This window comes from Lontra canadensis, unplaced genomic scaffold (assembly GCF_010015895.1).
Source record: "Lontra canadensis isolate GAN:19392208 unplaced genomic scaffold, GSC_riverotter_1.0 scaffold12, whole genome shotgun sequence".
NCBI lineage: Eukaryota > Metazoa > Chordata > Mammalia > Carnivora > Mustelidae > Lontra > Lontra canadensis.
The window spans coordinates 12,510,812-12,528,567 of record NW_022631006.1 but is presented as its reverse complement, the minus strand read 5'-3'; the positions used below and the strand labels follow the sequence as shown (position 1 = coordinate 12,528,567).

Here is a 17,756-nt window from a genome sequence, read left to right as displayed (position 1 = left end):
CATAAACACTTCTGGATTTCTAATAACAGAACTTAAAAAAAAAAAAAAAAATCAACCACAATCCCATTATCATACTTTAAGAAAAAATGACAATTTTTGAGTATGCCCAGTGTTCAAAACTAATTCTGTTATTAAGAAATAAATATAAACTTGATACCTACTTTCATTAGCTCCTAAAAATTGTTGTTGCAGGCTTTCAAATGTGTCACTTCCTGCTATCTCTTGGGCTGGGGAGTCATTACTCTGTGCAGAAGCTTGATAAGGTTTATATGTCACTTTATATGGTTCCAAAGCTTGACAACTGGGACCTTGTGATGTAACAAATTGCTATCAAAAGATGATAAATGAAACTGACAATCAGGATTTGGCTTTTTCTTTGAAAATGATCTGAATTAGACACCTCGATTTTGTTAGGAAATTTAATTGTGGTACAATTACAAACTTTATACATATATCTTAGCTTAAAAATACCACTTAGTCATTTAACACTATTAATTAGAAGTCTATAATATATAATTTTATGTATCTTAATGGTACTTCTGAGCATACAATGGGTCCAATTACATAAATAACACTCAAGAATTCCAGTAAGATTGTATATAAGTAAGAATGATTTAGGTGATGCCAACATCTTGAGAACATAAGAGTGTACATATTCAATAGCAAGAACATGCCTCGTATATAATAAATATTCACTAACATTTGCAGAATAGTTAATATTCCATAGAGATAGAAAATGATCATCTTAAAAGGATGAAAAAGTCATCCTGTCATTGGGTGACACAGAACAGCTGTTGGCAAAAAGATAAAAGCTACTGGCAAAATCAATGTCACTCAAAGTCCAAGAAGCAGCTACCCATATCCTAAGCTCATCCTATATCTGAGCCACCTATATCCTTAGCTCATTAATAAACTTCCCCGGGGGAGCAAAGAAGGGAACGACCTTTATTTCCTTAGCATTCATCCTGTCTACTACCGTATCACCTCAAAACAGATAACAGCTTTGAAGTATTCAACCTAAAATTTGTTATCAAGGTGGTGGGCTACAAAATCAAGTAACTAAATGGGATGGTCTATGTAGATTGGCCACTTTAAAACTATACCAAGATACCTAAACATGGCTTCTCGCTGAAGCATGGTGAAGTGGTAGAAGCCAGAAGCAGCAGTAAATGAGGATGGTTCTTCTTCAGTAAACTTAACTTTTATCTTTTAACTGTTTCTGTAAAGCCTCTATTTTAAAATTTGAACTTAAGGCCATGATTCATTAGATCGTAAACAGAAAACAGCATGACTAATTCAGCACGAGCCTGAATAAAAGCACTCTCAGGGATTTTTGTACTTAAAGCTTATCATTGCACCTACATACGTTTTTTAAATATACACATCCACATACAAGCAAATGTGTGCAGACATACACACAAATTCCTGAAAGTCAAGTTCTTATAATACCTGGAAATGATTCCTTTGAGGATCTGAAAATTTAATTACATTGGTTGGTTGACTATTAAATTCCTGCTTCTGACCATTGATATATGGCCTAAAGTTTTCAGGAAGGTGATATAAATCTGTCTGTTCATAATTACTTGGAGGACTATAACCACTTCCGCCTTCATCTCCACCTTCTTTGGGACGGTAGCCAGGATGCTGGTTGTCATTTTTACTTGGATTGTCTTCCCAGCCGTTGCTACTTTTCTCTCCAATATACACATCCCGAATCTCATTATAGTCCTAGTAGATAACAAGAGTGAAACAAAGGCACTAAGATCTATTCCCACCCTTGCCGAAGTCATTACCCTTTAGATACTTACATTCACACTTTGAGACTTAGGCAGCACTGGATGCTCACACCAATTCACCTCCAACTGCTCGGAGCGATGCAGTCTTGAGAAAAATCAATACTTTAGATTTAGAGCCCATCACTTACTCGGACACAGATTTCACAAAGAGCCTCAAGATTTTAACATGTTCTCCCTCTATCACCTAAAATTCTAAGAATTAGTCTACAATTTTACAACTGTATCCATTATTGCCTACAGAGAATCAAAAGAAAGAGACTTATAGAATCGGAACATATGAGTGCAAGTGACTTCAGGTCCTTACTCTCCCTCTGTGCCATCCTCACTGCAGTCAGAATAGTGGAGCTCGGGCGAGGACAGGTCATCATCCAGCATATCGTGCGGCAGGTCGGTGAGTAACTGCTGCAACTGAGACAGGAAAGTCAGCGTCAATATCACACTGATGGAGACAAGAGGGGCCAAACCAAAGCGGCCTTGCAGTGAGTGACTTTGACTTGAGAAGTCAGTGACAGTCCTAATTTCTCCATTTAATAACTGTTTGAAATTCCACACAAATTATCAGGATTTATTCTGGAAGGCTTTTTTTCTACAGAAGTCTTAGACTTAAATACACTTAACATTATAATAGAACTTTAAACCTTCTTTATGGAAACACAGCAACTCATGGTAATGGTATAATCACCATGATATTATGTTATCATGCAGTAGACCTGAGTCTCAGAATCCTGTTCTCCCAGTAATCAGACCTTGGGGACTTGACAATCACACATTCCCCTGGGATCCAAGCAGCCAACTCCGCTGTGCCCAGGTGGCAAGAACAGTAGTACCAGCAGCAACAGGTGGCCCAGAAGCTCTTAAATGCTTTACTAATGTGATAGAAACCCTTTGGAGAGTGACTAATTTAGCAGACTGCCATCTAATTCCAAGGATGAAAAGATATATGATACTCTGCTCTGCTAACACAATTGAGTAAAAAGGGAGTTTTAAGACTCAGTTTTCTACCAAGAGCACTCTCAAAAGCATAACTCCAAACCTGACATAAAAGCATTTGACTTCACTCTCCAATTTTTGTGCAGATAAATCACATCTATAGCATTCTTCTACCTTTAAAACTAGATAAGTTTATTGTTTCAAGATAAACGGTGATTAAGAGATGAATGAATTGTCTAATTTGTTGAATTTTGGTGTCTGTAATGACTTTCTTCAATTCCCAATATATTGTCTTTTAAAACTTATAGCCATCAGAATATTCAAATATTATTGAAAAGAAGAGGGCTGCTTATGACTTCTCTTTAAAATTAAGCAGGGGCGCCTGGGTGGTTCAGTGGGTTAGAGCCTCTGCCTTCGGCTCCGGTCACAATCCCGGGATCCTGGGATGGAGCCCCTAATCCATCTCTCTGCTCGGCAGGGAGCCTGCTTCCACTCTCTCTCTCTCTGCCTACTTGTGATCTCTGTCAAATAAATGAATAAAATCTTAAATAAATAAATAAATAAATAAAATTAAGCATTAAATTAACAAGTTGACTGAGTCCTCTGCAGTTCATAAATAAATGAACCCCATCAAGTTATGCAATGAGTGATTTTTTTTTTTAAGATTATATTTATATATTGGTGAGAGAGAGAGAGAACAAGCAGGGAGAGCAGCAGGGAGAGGGAGAGGAAGGGTCACTGCTGAGCAAGAAACCCCAGTGCAGGACTCTATCCCAGGATCCTGGGTTCTGGATCATGACACTGAACTGACTGAGCCACGCAGGCATCCTGCAATGACTGAATTTTAAAGATTTTAATAATCTGTAAAACCTGGGGGGGGGGGGGAATGAGATGCTCCTTGGTCTATGGCAAGTTTTTTTTTTTTATCCATTTTAGAAGAAATGAAATGTAGCTATAAAATATATCTGAGTGTTACATTTACAATCAAAAGCCTTCTGAAAGCAAATACATATGTGAAAAGTTAAAATATTATGGGGGCACATGGATGGCTCAATCAGTTAAGACCTAACTCTTTGTCTGAGCACAGATCTTGATCTCAGAGTCATGAGTTCAAGCCCTGCACTGGGCTCCACACTGGGCATGGAGCCCACTTTTTTAAAAAATTGTTTTAAGAAAGGTCTCAAAGGAATGTTCCAGTTGTTAACTGGGTTTTGGAGATGTCAAATTTGGGAATGGAAATGGGGTATGTGAAGAGGGGAGGGGGATATTTCCTTGATCTCACATATATCATATATTTCTAATATTCACTATTATTTAAAAAAAAAAAAAAAAGGTTTGTCTTGATCCATCATTCTTTAAAAATTAAACAAGAGAAAAATATTCTAACCCAATGAAAAATTAACTTCACCTCAAAATTTATTTGATATTAATATTAGTAACCAAGACCTTGATTTATTGGTCACCTGCTCATGTTGGGTAATTGAAGTCATTCTGAGAATTAGCCATATCATAGATGACCCAAAGATATAAAGAATAAGAAACACAAAAGAATCATCAAAAGCTAAACAGAACACATCAAAATATTAGTATACCACATGTGTGCCTTAAGTGAAAGGTAACCAAGTGATTTGAGAAAGACACAAAATTCACTAAAAAAAAATACATGAGGTCTTTTAAAAGTGGTCCAACCTGCTTGTCTATAATTACGCATCATTCCTTTATGGAAAAAGATTATCCCCACATTCTACACAGAGAAAAATAACAAAATAAATCTCTTATATTTGCATCAAGTAAAGAGTCCTGTACAGAAAGAATATTTTCTTCTAAACCTTCCGTGAGGTTCAAGTACATGGCCTTACAATTAAGGGGAACCTTAAGAGAGACATCTGAACAGTACATTTTTTTCCTCTCACCTAGAAAAAGCTGTATGATAACTAAGCAGTTCTTGTGGCTTTCTTTGTGACTCCTCAAAATTTACAAAATTGGCATCCAGAGAGGAAAATTAATTTAAGCATAAGCAATAAGTTCATCAAAATGTTTCTGGAACCACAGGTGAACTTATCAATTGGCAAAATCATTCCTATAGTATTTAGTTTCTTATAAAATATTTTACATATATGCTAACACTTTGAAAGCATTTCATTCACCTTCAAAAAATTTCTCCATGGGGCACCTGGGTGGCTCAGTGGGTTAAGCCTCTGCCTTCGGCTCAGGTCATGATCTCAGGGTCCTGGGATCGAGCCCCGCATCGGGCTCTCTGCTCAGCGGGGAGCCTGCTTCCCCCTCTCTCTCTCTGCCTGCCTCTCTGCCTACTTGTGATCTCTCTCTCTCTCTCTGTCAAATAAATAAATAAAATCTTTAAAAAAAAAAAAAAAAAATTTCTCCATGAAGCTCTTTGGCATAGCTGGGCCATATTCCTTGGTTCCCATAACTCTCACGACCAAGAGAAGCTAAATGAGGTGAGTCCGCCTCATAAAGCCATTCAGGAACAAATTCCTTCCCCAAGCCCTCCATTCCCAGGACCAAAGTGTGCCCTTGTCATATACACTGTCAAACAGATTTTGCTTTTGGTCATTGAACCTTGTACCATAAAATACAGAATTATCAGATCAACTTGGCATGTTACCAAGTATAGGATTTTATAAACCATAAATTTTCCTTGTTAAAGATTCACCTGGCTACCAAAGAGATTCATGGGCAAAGAGAATAATCTTTATAAATGACACTTAATTCCACTCACTACTTTCAAATTCATCAGACTGCTTTTTGGTCACAAATGCAATCTTTTCAGTGGGATGTTCTTATGTGTCAACGGAGTTTAATAATTAAACAGATACCTTGCTAGGGAAAACAAGATCATTTGCCATTGCTAACACTTCTATGGAATGGTTTAGAATGCATTTCAGTAAACTCCCTCTACCTTTACTAGATAGGTTTCTTCCCTAAAAAGAAAAAAACTGAGGGCATTTTACTCAAAGAACTTCAACAGCAAAATACTTTGCAATAACCCATGAAGAACATCCAAAACACCTATGTTTAGGGGGAATGTAAAACAGAGAACATGTAAACCTTTTGTTAGGATTTTCTACTTAAATTAACTAAACACACAGTCTCCGGAGACTATGATCTTCAATACTCATGAAAGCCAGAGTTCTCGGATTACAAACCATACATCTCCCAGGAGAAAAGCAGCAGCAAATGGAGTAACCAATGTTCATATGTCTTTTGAACAGGTTACCTCATAAGTATTACTGAAAAGATTGATATTTTACAATATAAATTATTAAATAATGCTTTCGTGGATATACAGTCAAGAGAATCTTCCTTTTAACATAAGAGCTGAGTTAAAAACCTCCTTGCAAAGGCTCAGTATGGGAACGCTAAAGGGCCAAGTAACTGGGCAGCCAGAGCTTTAGTTTATGAATTACATTACATGCAGAATTTTTTTTTAAACCATTCCATTAGTTAAACTAAATTTTAGGTTAGTGGGGAAGGCTGTATCTAGATTGCCCCATATCTGAAAAAGAAATATGGCAGCATTTGTTAGACAAGTACTGGCTGCCCCACAAATGACACAGAACTTTAAGCCTGGGAGGAATACCGGAGCTCCTCCCAGGCAAATCTGGCCTTGTAAAAGGGAGCAAACCAAGGCCCAGAGAAGGTGAGGGGCAAGCCCAACGAAGAGAGTTACAGCCCCAGAGCCGGCAGCAGAACCTGAATCTCACCATTCTCACTCCAATTTTCTTCTACAAGACATTTCATTTGTCACTGGAAGACACTTATTTGTACCTGTTTGTATACAATTGAGCTACAGTCAGCCAGAGTAATGTTTGTGTTCCCGTCGTGACAGTCTCTGAAAAACTGTATGTTTTGAGAAACATTCAAAAGGCACAATCCAGATCAAGTATAAGAAATTGCTAAAAAAAAAAAGACATCAACCATGTGAATTACTAAACCATCTGTTTCTTTTTCTCTGGTGATGACAAGAAAATGCCACTAAATAAGTCAAATATCATAAAATGTAAACAAATACTAGCTTCATAACTCCCTCTAGTGGGGACAAAATGTCAAAAATCTTTCTATAATTACATCAAACAAGGCAATTAAAAAGTAGGAGAAAGGCTATGCAATGGGAAACCCTACCTCTTAAAAACACAGGATTTGAAGCTCAAATGAGCTCTATTATTCTATTAGAGAAGCACCGATATAAAAACCAAATGGACTCCTATCAGCATGGCCAGGTGTGAGCTTCTCTCCGCCATCTGCTACTTAAACCACATACGTTTCTACTCAAGATCATTTTCCTGGCTTCAAATTGATCATTACTAAAGTATTACCTTGACAGCAGAGATAACTAGTACTTCTGCTAGTATCATACCTAGAAGTGAGCAATAAGCATAGAGCTGTTTCTGGGGAGACTGCAGAAAAGTATGTGTATACTCCAGCAAACTAGAAGATCCCAAATGAAAGATCTTAAGCTGTGGGTTCACCAATAACTTTGGACCTTCACTCCTATCACAATAACAACAACAATTATAGGTCTGTAATATCCCACGGTGATCACAAAGCATGCTGACTTAAGTGAAAAGTATTTTGAAAAATCACATTGTTACATTATGAATGAGCTAATAAAAGAACTTTTGAATTCCTCTTCTCTGGGCCAGTTTTCCAAGGAAAAGTTTGCCTAGAATACTTTGGATGAGGTCTACTTGGTAGCAAAGATAACTACAGCCATAATTCTCAAATGGTACCATAAGAAAGTAGTGTGCTCCAGTATGTCATGAGAAATAGGAGTGAGATGAATACTAATTGACGTGACCGCATAAATCCATGGTCCTCACTCATCTGCACCCTAATCTGCCCTGTTTACTGTGTAGAAAATGGAGTTTGGGGTGAAACACTAGGTGAGGTTGGGGGTTGTACACTTCTCTGCTACGCCTTGGCCAACAGTGCCCAAACTTTACCATTACACCATTTAGAACTGAGGGACTTTAGAAAGGATTGTAGTGCCAGACTCTTCTGCAAAAATCTTGGAGTTTTTTTTCAAAATATGGGTCTAATCATGTGGTTTGAGATTCCACTGGTCTAAATGTCCTCTGAATATTCAATCGCTTTACTAAATGAGGTGACTATTTCCTCTTCCAAAGATTAAATGCACTTTCTTCCCTCGCTCTTCAATGCAAACAATGGAGAGAACAGAAATGGAAAAGGCAAGATCATAATTATAGAGCTGCTGCTGGGATGGCAAGGAAGTCAGAATTTGACTGTGACTTATTCACTGACTTAGGGGCAAGTGTGGACAAAATTCAAACTGACCCCCAAAGCACCAAAATTAAACTTAGCAACTGGCCATTCATACCAGAAGGTCAAAATCAGGATTACTCTAACATTTCTAGAGAGAGGATCTCACAAATCCTTAGCAGGGTAGACCGAGAGTCAGATACGTCCTGCTTGGCCCTATAGTACATCCTTAGGGATACAGACATTCCTCCTACATGAGGAAATTGAATACCAAGTGATTCACTAAGTAGAGAAAGCAATATGCCTTAGGCCACTACTAACACTTATAACCCAGTTGTCAATCCCAAAGCTACCAGCAAGGGAGCAGGAAGACCACTCTTCTTTAACCACCTAAGGCTGTGAAATGTTCTGCTACGGCAAGGTCAGACAGCTTGAGGAGGTTGAAATGGTCTCTGGATATGCAAACAAACTTAGGTTTGATTAACCAATTTATCATTTTAACATGCAGTGACAAAATACACGTAAGTCTAATTTTATGAATAATCCTGAATTTTGTTGGTGAAAATCTGAAACCCTCTAGCCTCTGATCTCACTTCTTTCCTTGAAGCAATTAAAGAAGAAAAAAAGGCAAAAATACATTTTATTAACACAATACATAATCATGTCAGAGTCAAGTTGACTGTACATTCTTTTCTCCCATTCTGCTAGAAACACTCATTCTTAGGTATTTCACTTCTTAAGAGCTCCTTTTCCTCTGGAAATTCCCTATCCCAGCTTATAACCTACCAAGAAATGATCCCTAGGGCTATTTTCTATATACCTAGAATTAACTGCCTCTTTTAAAGTTACTAATGTCACCCTTAAAACTTTCACCACAAAATACACTTCTAATTAGTTCCTGTAATACCCTAATGATCTAATATCTTTTCCAATGAAAAATCACCTGTCAGATTATTTTTTCTTTTTCTTTAAAGTCTATTATAATAATTACTTAAACTGATCCCCTCAGGAATCCTGGTAGCTAAATTCCAGTGAACTATCCAAAGCCATTGGGGTCATCAAGACCTCATGCTGTGAGTTCACAAAGTAACAGAAAATCCTCACCTCCATCCTTGCCACAACAATTGCTGTGAAGGACCCAGTCAAAATCCAGAAACCCTACTCAGGGTCATAAATGCCAATGCTTCAGCAACTGGCAGAGGACTGACAAGAGCAAAGCTGTTAAGTTCACATGAATAAGGCCATGTCGGTGTGAGAGGACTGTGGCCAGCTGGGAAGGGACAGCCACTGCTCAGATCCAGCCTGCCTGCTGCCATGTGCACATGTGGCCAGGGTGCAGGATGTTTCAAGACAAGCCAGAAACTCTGGCTTGTTACAAGAAATTTTCTAATCTTTAACTATAGATTGAACTTTAAGAACACTGCACAAACAAGACAAAATGTCTATGGACAAAAATCCACCAAGCTGCCAGTTTCTAGTTCTACCCGAACTCTACTGCCAGCTACATGGGCAACTGACCCTATTCCCTGCTTCCTGTTGATACAGATAGTTCACAGTAATGATTAAAAAGGTTTTATAGATGAGAAAATGGATCATATCAAGCATAGTCTCTATAAAAGAAGCCCATCATCACAGGCAATCAGGAAATCTGACTCAAGGGGCACCTGCGTGGTTTAGTTGTTAAGGCTCTGCCTTGGGCTCAGGTCATGATCCCAGGGTCCTGGGATCAAGCCCCGCATTGGGCTCCCTGCTCAGTGGGAAGCTTACTTCTCCCTCTCACACTCCCTCTGCCTGTGTTCTCTCTCTTGCTGTCTCTCTGTCAAATAAATGAAATCTTAAAAAAAAAAAAAAGAAAGAAAGAAATGTGACTCAAACTAAACACGATCCTAATAAATTGACTTTCATCAACTGCTACTACTACTATTGGCCCCATTTACTGAACATGACTCTGTGCCAGGAATTCCGTTAAACTCATTTATGTATCTAAAATATAATCTTCTCCTCTTATTCTTTTTCTCCTCGTCTTTCACCACACAGCAGAAAGTAAGATCTTTAAAAACATGATCAGACATCACTTCCCTGCTTAAAATCCTCCACTGAATTCCCATTGCTCCTGGAATAAATTCCAAACATCTTCCCATTACATACACTGATTTGACTCTAGCTTACCTCTTCACGCTGTCTCCATACTCACCCCATGGTTACACAATCCCCACACCACGGCCTTCTGGATGGTCTGCAGATATACAGGGTCTATTCCCACTTGTGTGCTTTACACTCATTGCATGTTTTGGGAATGTTCTTCCTTAGGCCTCTGCATGGCTGTTCCTTCTCATGAGACAAGTCTCAACTCAGGCATTTCCTCCTCCAAAAGGCCTTCTCTCACCAGTTGCATTAATTTCACTCTATTTTGTTTCCTTAGCACTTATCAGTGCTAAATTATCAGTCACTTGAATTAATTTATTCATCTGTTTACTTGCTTATTGCTTGCCTCCACAAGGACATAAGCTACCTGAAGCAAAGAACCTTGCTGGAATTGTTCAAGGCAAAGTTCCAAACGACAAGAAACTAGGTCTCTGCCTCCAAAACCAACCACTACCTCCTAAATGAAAAGACCTTAAAGAATCAAACCATTTACTATGTTTTAGTCTTGTCTCAAAAAAGGAAGCATTCCGCTCAATCACCTTTTTTTTTTTTTTTTCAAGATTTTATTTATTTATTTGACAGAGATCACAAGCAGGCAGAGGCAGGCAGAGAGAGGAGGAAGCAGGCTCCCTGCCGAGCAGGACCCTGGGATCATGACCTGAGCCGAAGGCAGAGGCCTTAACCCACTGAGCCACCCAGGCGCCCCTCAACCACCTTTTAAAAGTTCAAATACTGATCAGGTTTTAGGGGGTGACAAAAAAATTATAAATTCCTTCAAAAGGACACAAGAAGATAGCATTTTGATCAGGAAATAACACTTTAAGATTGGGTTTAGAGTCTTTTCTCTGGGTAACCTACCTCTTTCTCCCTTTCATAGTCTTCTTTGTCATACTCTTCATCTTCATTTTGTGTCTGCAGTGCCACGCTGCCAAAATCTAATGACATGGTGTTCCTGTGGAAAGACACTTGGTTTCTAAATATCCCATAAAGTCTCTCCAAATGACACCACAGATCACACACACACACACACACACACACACACAAAGACAGCAGCAGCCAGGGAAAAGATATATGTAACTCATGCATAGCAAATGGTTAGTATTCCAAATATAAAGACTACGCTGACAAATTAATTGTAATTCACAGAAAATAGCTGTATGACAGTAACTCAAAGAAAAGGAAAATGCAGGGTACCTGGGGGGCTCAGCTGGTTAAACATCTGCCTTGGGTCCTCTGGGCTCTCTGCTCAGCAGGGAGCCTGCTTCTACTCCCCCACCCCCTATTCGTGCTCTCTTGGTAGCCCTCTTTGAAATAAATAAATAAAATCTTAAAGAAAAAAGAAAAATGCAAAAAGCTAATAAATCTGTGACTAGACCTTTCTCATGGTCTGGAACATATAACTTAAAACAGCAAGAGTTTTGTTCACACACATAAAAATAAAATAATTTATTTTATTAAAAATTTTAAGAATATGCTCAAAGTTACTAATTTTGTTTATTAGATATGGCAAAGGTGGTAACCTCCACAAACTGGTTCATCCTTTCGGTATCACAAATCCAAACGTCGTGTTTTACAAAAAGAGACCCACTAAATGCCGAGTTAATGATTGCCACCTGAAAACCTTGACGATCTGCTCAACTCTGTGTAGCACATGACAAAAATGTCAGTGTTAAATGTCCTGCTCTTTTGCTTGATAAAATCAGGCTCAAGGAAAAAATACTCAGGAAAGACAGAAGTGAAGAGTGTGAAGCTGTACCATGTAGAGTTCCAATTCCAAAAGCAACAGCAGAATTTCTCTGCAGAGTGGTTACTGCTGTGGTAGAAGCAGCAGCAGCAGCAGCAGGAGGTGGGTTTTCAAGTACTTACAGTCAAAAGCCTGCTGATGATCTGAATTATATTTAGGAATCGATGCTACATGGTGACTAGCCAGAATTTCAAATGTCCAAAGAATCCCAACAAAAAAGTAGGCAGGCGTCATCAATTACCCAGCCTAATACTGCCTTCCCTTCACTCCACTCCTCTGCATGCCAGCGAAATGCACTTTGATGTGAGCCTGAGCCACAACTCATTCCCTGCACTTTTCGGGCTCTAAAATGCCATTAAATTGGAAGTGAATTAAGAAGCACAGGCCCAGGCATACAAATACATTTTACCATAAAGAACTTAGCTTCCTCGTGTTAACAGCTGAGAACTGTGACGAAAACTTTTATGTAAGCCGACAGCTCTACAAGCAAAAGATATTCCACTGCATCAGATCTAACACGCCTTTGATTGTATGACACCATTCCATTTGTACCACTAAGAAAAAGATGTGGCCAATTAAATTATGACACATCATTAATTTTAAACTGCAGCCTAACTTTGTAGATATTAAAATCTAAAAAGAAAATGAGCACTTTAGAATAGATGAAATATGGTGTTAGACTAACACAAATTTTAATGCTGAAAATCCCCAAACATCAAGTTTTTGTTTGTTTTTCAAGGACTGAATTACACTTCTTGTCCAAACTGTACTTTGCAGTCGACCTTCCTTAACCCTCTTTCTGGTCCCTACACCCAGTGCATCCCTTTCATCTCATCAGCTCAAACCCCTTGCATCAACTTAAACTCTTCCAGCTTCTGTTTCTTAGACCAGACTTGCTCCTTTCTATTCTTGTGCCAGAGCTGAAAGGAGGAAGGGAAATGCGCACTTTTTCACTAAGAGGGAAAATACATAAGTTTAGGGAATCTAAACCTCGTCTCCATCCAACAGCTACGAGAACCTTCTTGTACACCTGCATTAGTTACAGACCTGAATGTAAAGAGCCTATAATATAGCTGAAATGGTAAGGGGAAAACACTCACACAACCCCATGTCTCTAGGGTTTTTTAATTACTTCAAGTGAACACCAAGTCTATAGAATTCAACAGATAATGAAAATACTAGCCAATTTAAATCCTGGCTCCTTAAAGGAGGAGTTAAAGACTTTAAGGACATCCCTGAATTCTCTAGGCAGAAATCATCTTTCCTGCTTCACCAGAAGTTTACAGTATTTACAGTAATTCTCTACCTCTTTACAGTATTTTACAGTATTTACAGTATTCTCCACCTCTTCCTGTATTTTATAAAGCCAGAATATGGATTTGGGTTAATTTCTCCTGTATTAGGTAAAAGAAAGGAGAGGGCTGTTTTTTTTTTCAATTGTTCACTAACATGCCATCAATTCCTGTTGAATATTGGAAAAGAACATCAAGATTTCAAAAGCCTTTTGCTAAATACAGCTATTTTATTTTTTATTTTTTTAAAAAATTTTATTTATTTGACAGAGAGAGATCACAAGTAGGCAGAGAAGCAGGCAGAGAGAGAGGAAGGGAAGCAGGCTCCCCACTGAGCAGAGAGCCCAATGTTGGGCTGGATCTCAGGACTCTGGGATCATGACCTGAGGCGAAGGCAGAGGCTTTAACCCACTGAGCCACCCAGGCACCCCAATACAGCTATTTTAAATAAAGAGCTACTTTTTTTCTCAGAAAATGGTGAAATTTGCAAGGTATTTTCATTTTTAAATGAAGAGAATGTAAAAGACCAAAATGTATCGCTTTTGAATGGCTTTTTAACCCAATGTCATTGAAGAAATCTGCAAATATCTGAAAAGACTAAAGTCTCTCTAGACTGGGGAAGAAAAGATACAAATAAGTTTTCCTTCTCAAAAGTGCAAACTACTGGAGACCTTAAGAAACTACTTTGGCATAAAGAGAAATCTGATAACCTTATTGTGGATAAATAGATAATTAGTATTTTAATGAAATTTTTAAATAAAAGCTAATGCTTTTCCTCAACTTATTAACCACTACTACTTATCACTGTTATCAGAGACTTTACCATAACATTCAGAATAAAAGAGATTGCTTCATAAGAAAAACTAAATAGACCGTAAACCCAGAAGCCATGAAAGAAAAACTTGAAAGAAACAATCACAAAAAATAAAATTTTCATATGGCAAAAGACATCACTGACAAGTCAAATATTACGTATGAAAAAACACACTTAACAAAGTCAAAAGATAAAACGCATAAGGAAATGTTTGCAAAACACATGACAAAATCCCAATATACAGCTTTCAAAAAGAAATGAGAAAGACAACCTAATTAAAAATGGACAACTGACAATTCATTTTAAAAAAGTGTCTAATATTCAATTAACTTAAAAGTAAGCTCATGAAGAATTCACAGTGTCATTTAAACACTGAAATGATTTTTAACCACTAAATTAAAAAAAAAAAGTTAACAACACCTAGTGTTAAAACACCTATTTTGTAGGAAAGAGATATCCTCATGAATTCCTGGTGAAACATATGAATTGCTGGTGAAATGTATGAATTGCAAAAACCATCCTGAAAACTACCATATGAGTTTATTGAAAAAGAACACTTGTCCTAGTAAAAGTACTTTTGAATAAATTTGGTGATACTATACTAATAAGAGAAATAATGACATATTTCTGTATTTACTGACTGATCCTTAAACAGTCAAGACACAAAATAAGTGTACTGTATACTTTCTTAAAAAAAAAAAATAGTTAATACTTTCTCCCCAGATAACTTTTTCTGAACCTATTAATAAGACTATGTTCGGGTTTTTTGGTTGTTTTTGTTTGTTTTTAACACTCAGATCAGAAGGGCTCAGTCTCAGTACTCATTTTGTAGTTACTCTTTATGTTTTCTTTGCCCGCCTTGCAATGAGAGGAAAAACCAATGAGTGTTTAGTTGGACAAAATATCAGAAACCAAAAGCACTGCTTTTGTCTCATCCAAAAACCTATAAGCTCTCTGAAAGCAGAGTTAAAACGCATGTCCTCCACATTTTGCACAAGGCAGGCACACAATAAGAATCTGTTGAATGAATATGATACATTCATGCCACCCTCTAGGATTCATTATTTCAATAAAATTTTCCTCGGCATCTAATGTGTGCCAGTTTATATCCTAGATGTATCTAAGACAGGGTATCAGCCATGGGGAGTTTAGGGTCCCTTAGAGAAACAATGATATAAATCAAGAGTTACCATGATACATTGTAATATGTTCCGCAATAGAGGAGAGTATAAAGCACAAATTAACTTTGACTGAAAAGAAAGGGCAGCTGAGGGAAATTTCACAGAAGACTTTCAGTTAGAAAGAACTCAATACCTCTGGAAGTGGTTAAGAATAAGGGCACTCATTCAGACAACCTGGGCTCAATTCTAGCTCTTTTATTTATCAGCTGTGCACGTTTGAGAACGCTGCTTCCATTTTTTCATTAAATAAATGCGGGTAAAAATAGTACCTGCTTCAAAGATTGGTTATGAAGATTCACAGGATAATGAATATGAAGTGTTTAGCACCATGTACCAATCACTACATTTTAGTTTTGTTACTGTAACATTCTTACCTATGAACAAGAGTCTGCAGCTACAGAAGAGGTAAACAGCATTCAGTGTATCCAAGAAAGGTGAATACGCTGCCTGTGGGAAACCTAACTTCAACTAATACCTCTTCTGGGATGAAAACGCTTCCTCCTTCAAGATGCCCTCCCAATCCTGTTGCCCTAGGGAGGAGGAGAGGATTCTGCACTTTCAGACTATATTTCTTATACTTTTCTTATGGCTTCCATTTAAACCTCTCACTTCGTTGTATGCATTTACGTATCTAGGGAGTGCATATAAATTGCCATGCATTGTGAAGGATATGGTCAAATTCAGCTTAAATCAGACTCAAGTTCACGACTATAAGATAAAAAAGGCTAAGTGCCAGGAAGGGGGTTGGTCTATAAACGCGCTAGGAAATTCTACTTACTTGCTTACATGCTAGCTTCCCTTCTACAAGGAAAATAACCAGAACACACTAGCCTGTTTTAGACGTGCAATATCAGTTTAAGAGGCCTGGTTATTTATTCAACAATTATTCACCATGCACTGTTCAAGATTACAAAGTTCAACAGGACTTGGTAGAGAAGAGACTAGACGTTTGAACAAATGATGACAATCTGTCATCAGTGCTAATGACAGCAGCTTGGACAAACCGAGTCAAGGTGCCTGAAGAATGCAGCAAGTAGGTACCCACAGCTGAACAACAGAATCAATCAGCGGCCTTACCAAGGAACTCCGTTTGGCGTCACCTACAGCACAACAAATAGATACGGCGACAGCGAAGCTGTAGAGTGCCAGCACGGGGTGCCTTGGGGCTGCTGGCTTTGGCTGCCAGCGTCACATGCACTCGGTCAACACACGTGTACAGAGCACCCACTGTGAGCCAGGCGCGGCGCCAGGGTGACCACAGCGGGGGTCCCCAGGATAGGGTCTCAGGCTTTCCCCCGCAGCCTGCAGGGGGCCAGGGGGGACTTCCCACACGTCGCTTGTAAGGAGAAACTGGGGTCTAGCTGACACTTCAAAGTCAAAGCCGGAATCCTGCAACCTGCGGACAGTGCACCACCACCCGATTTGAGGAGGGGGCGGCGGGTGAGCCCTTGGGCAGCCACAGCCAGAATCCCGAGGACCCCGCACCTCCTCCAACCCCAGCTCCAAGCCCAGCCGAGAAGCGAAACTCACCGGAGGCCACGGGTGCTGCCACTACGGGGAAACCCTAGTCCCCGCCGAAGACAGACTTCTAACAAACCCCCTTCCCAAGGACTCTAATCCGCTCGTTCCTTCCTCGTCACAACCGAACCCAGCGGTGCCGAGGCCATTGAGGAGCAGCCGCCTCCTTCAATCCCCGGCTAAAAGCTGGCTGGGCGGGCGGGGCCGTGCCGGCTCGGGGCGGGGCGAGGCGGCGGAAGTCCCCGCCTTTCTCAAGCTTGGTTGAGAATTCCGCCCGCAGTTGCGAATGTCTGGCTGTTTGAAAGCGGGCGCCAGAGGTGGCGGGAATGTCCTCCTGTGTGCCCATTGGTGGGTTAGGGAGCCAATTACGAAAGGATTGACTCTAGACTGGGCGGGTTTACGGTTGCTAAGAGATGCCAGGGGGCGTGGTTTAGGACTTCGGCGGGGATTAGTCGGTTTTGTCAGGGGTCCCCCGCCCCTTCCTGTACCTGCTGGCTCGCCCAAGGCCCCTCTCGCCCCGCGCTCTCCATTCCTAAACCTCAGCTCTCGGTTACAGCTTTCCCCACCGAACCCTGGACGTTAAAGGTTTTTGCACCTGCACTTCTGATTCTCTAAGGTTCCTGCTTCCCCATCACCTAAACGCACTTATTTTTTTTTTTAAGATTTTTTTTTTTTTTAACATATCACAAGTAGGCAGAGAGGCAGGCAGAAAGAGAGAGGAGGAGGAGGCAGGCTCCCTGCTGAGCAGAGAGCCCGATGTGGGACTCGATCCCAGGACCCTGAGATCATGAACTCAGCCGAAGGCAGAGGATTTAACCACTGAGCCACCCAGGCGCCCCACCTAAACGCACTTAGATGTAGTTTTACTTTGTCTTCTTTCTTACTGGGTTCTGCCTTGTTTGAATTTGTGTTTTTTTTTTTTTCATTACCGATGAGATGGCACATTTTCCACGTGTCTACTCACTACTTGAATTTCCCCAAGTGTGAATGTTCTCGTTTTAGGTATCTGTTAACCCGAGCTTTAAGACAGCGCTGTCCAGGGTGCACTAAAGCCCGTTCTGTATCCACCTGCCAAGCTAAAACGCTTTTGGTGAA

The 17,756-nt window shown here is 39.5% G+C and overlaps 1 protein-coding gene across 3 annotated transcripts in view; it reads right to left on the bottom strand.

Annotated features, from left to right (window-relative positions):
* Positions 1-16,856, bottom strand: part of CEP152 (centrosomal protein 152) — a 95,104-nt gene extending 78,248 nt beyond the window's left edge. For 2 of the 3 annotated variants that reach the window (XM_032856554.1, XM_032856556.1), the window contains exons 1-6: positions 16,674-16,856; positions 10,971-11,064; positions 2,101-2,204; positions 1,809-1,881; positions 1,450-1,728; positions 162-327 (exon numbers count right to left, since the gene is read on the bottom strand). In XM_032856554.1, the coding sequence (XP_032712445.1) occupies positions 162-327; positions 1,450-1,728; positions 1,809-1,881; positions 2,101-2,204; positions 10,971-11,057 (709 nt within the window). In that variant the 5' untranslated portion in view covers positions 11,058-11,064; positions 16,674-16,856. Of the gene's footprint in view, positions 1-161; positions 328-1,449; positions 1,729-1,808; positions 1,882-2,100; positions 2,205-10,970; positions 11,065-16,220; positions 16,445-16,673 lie in introns of those variants that run through there. The other variant, XM_032856555.1, reaches the window with a different exon arrangement.
* Between the last annotated feature and the right edge of the window lie 900 nt (positions 16,857-17,756).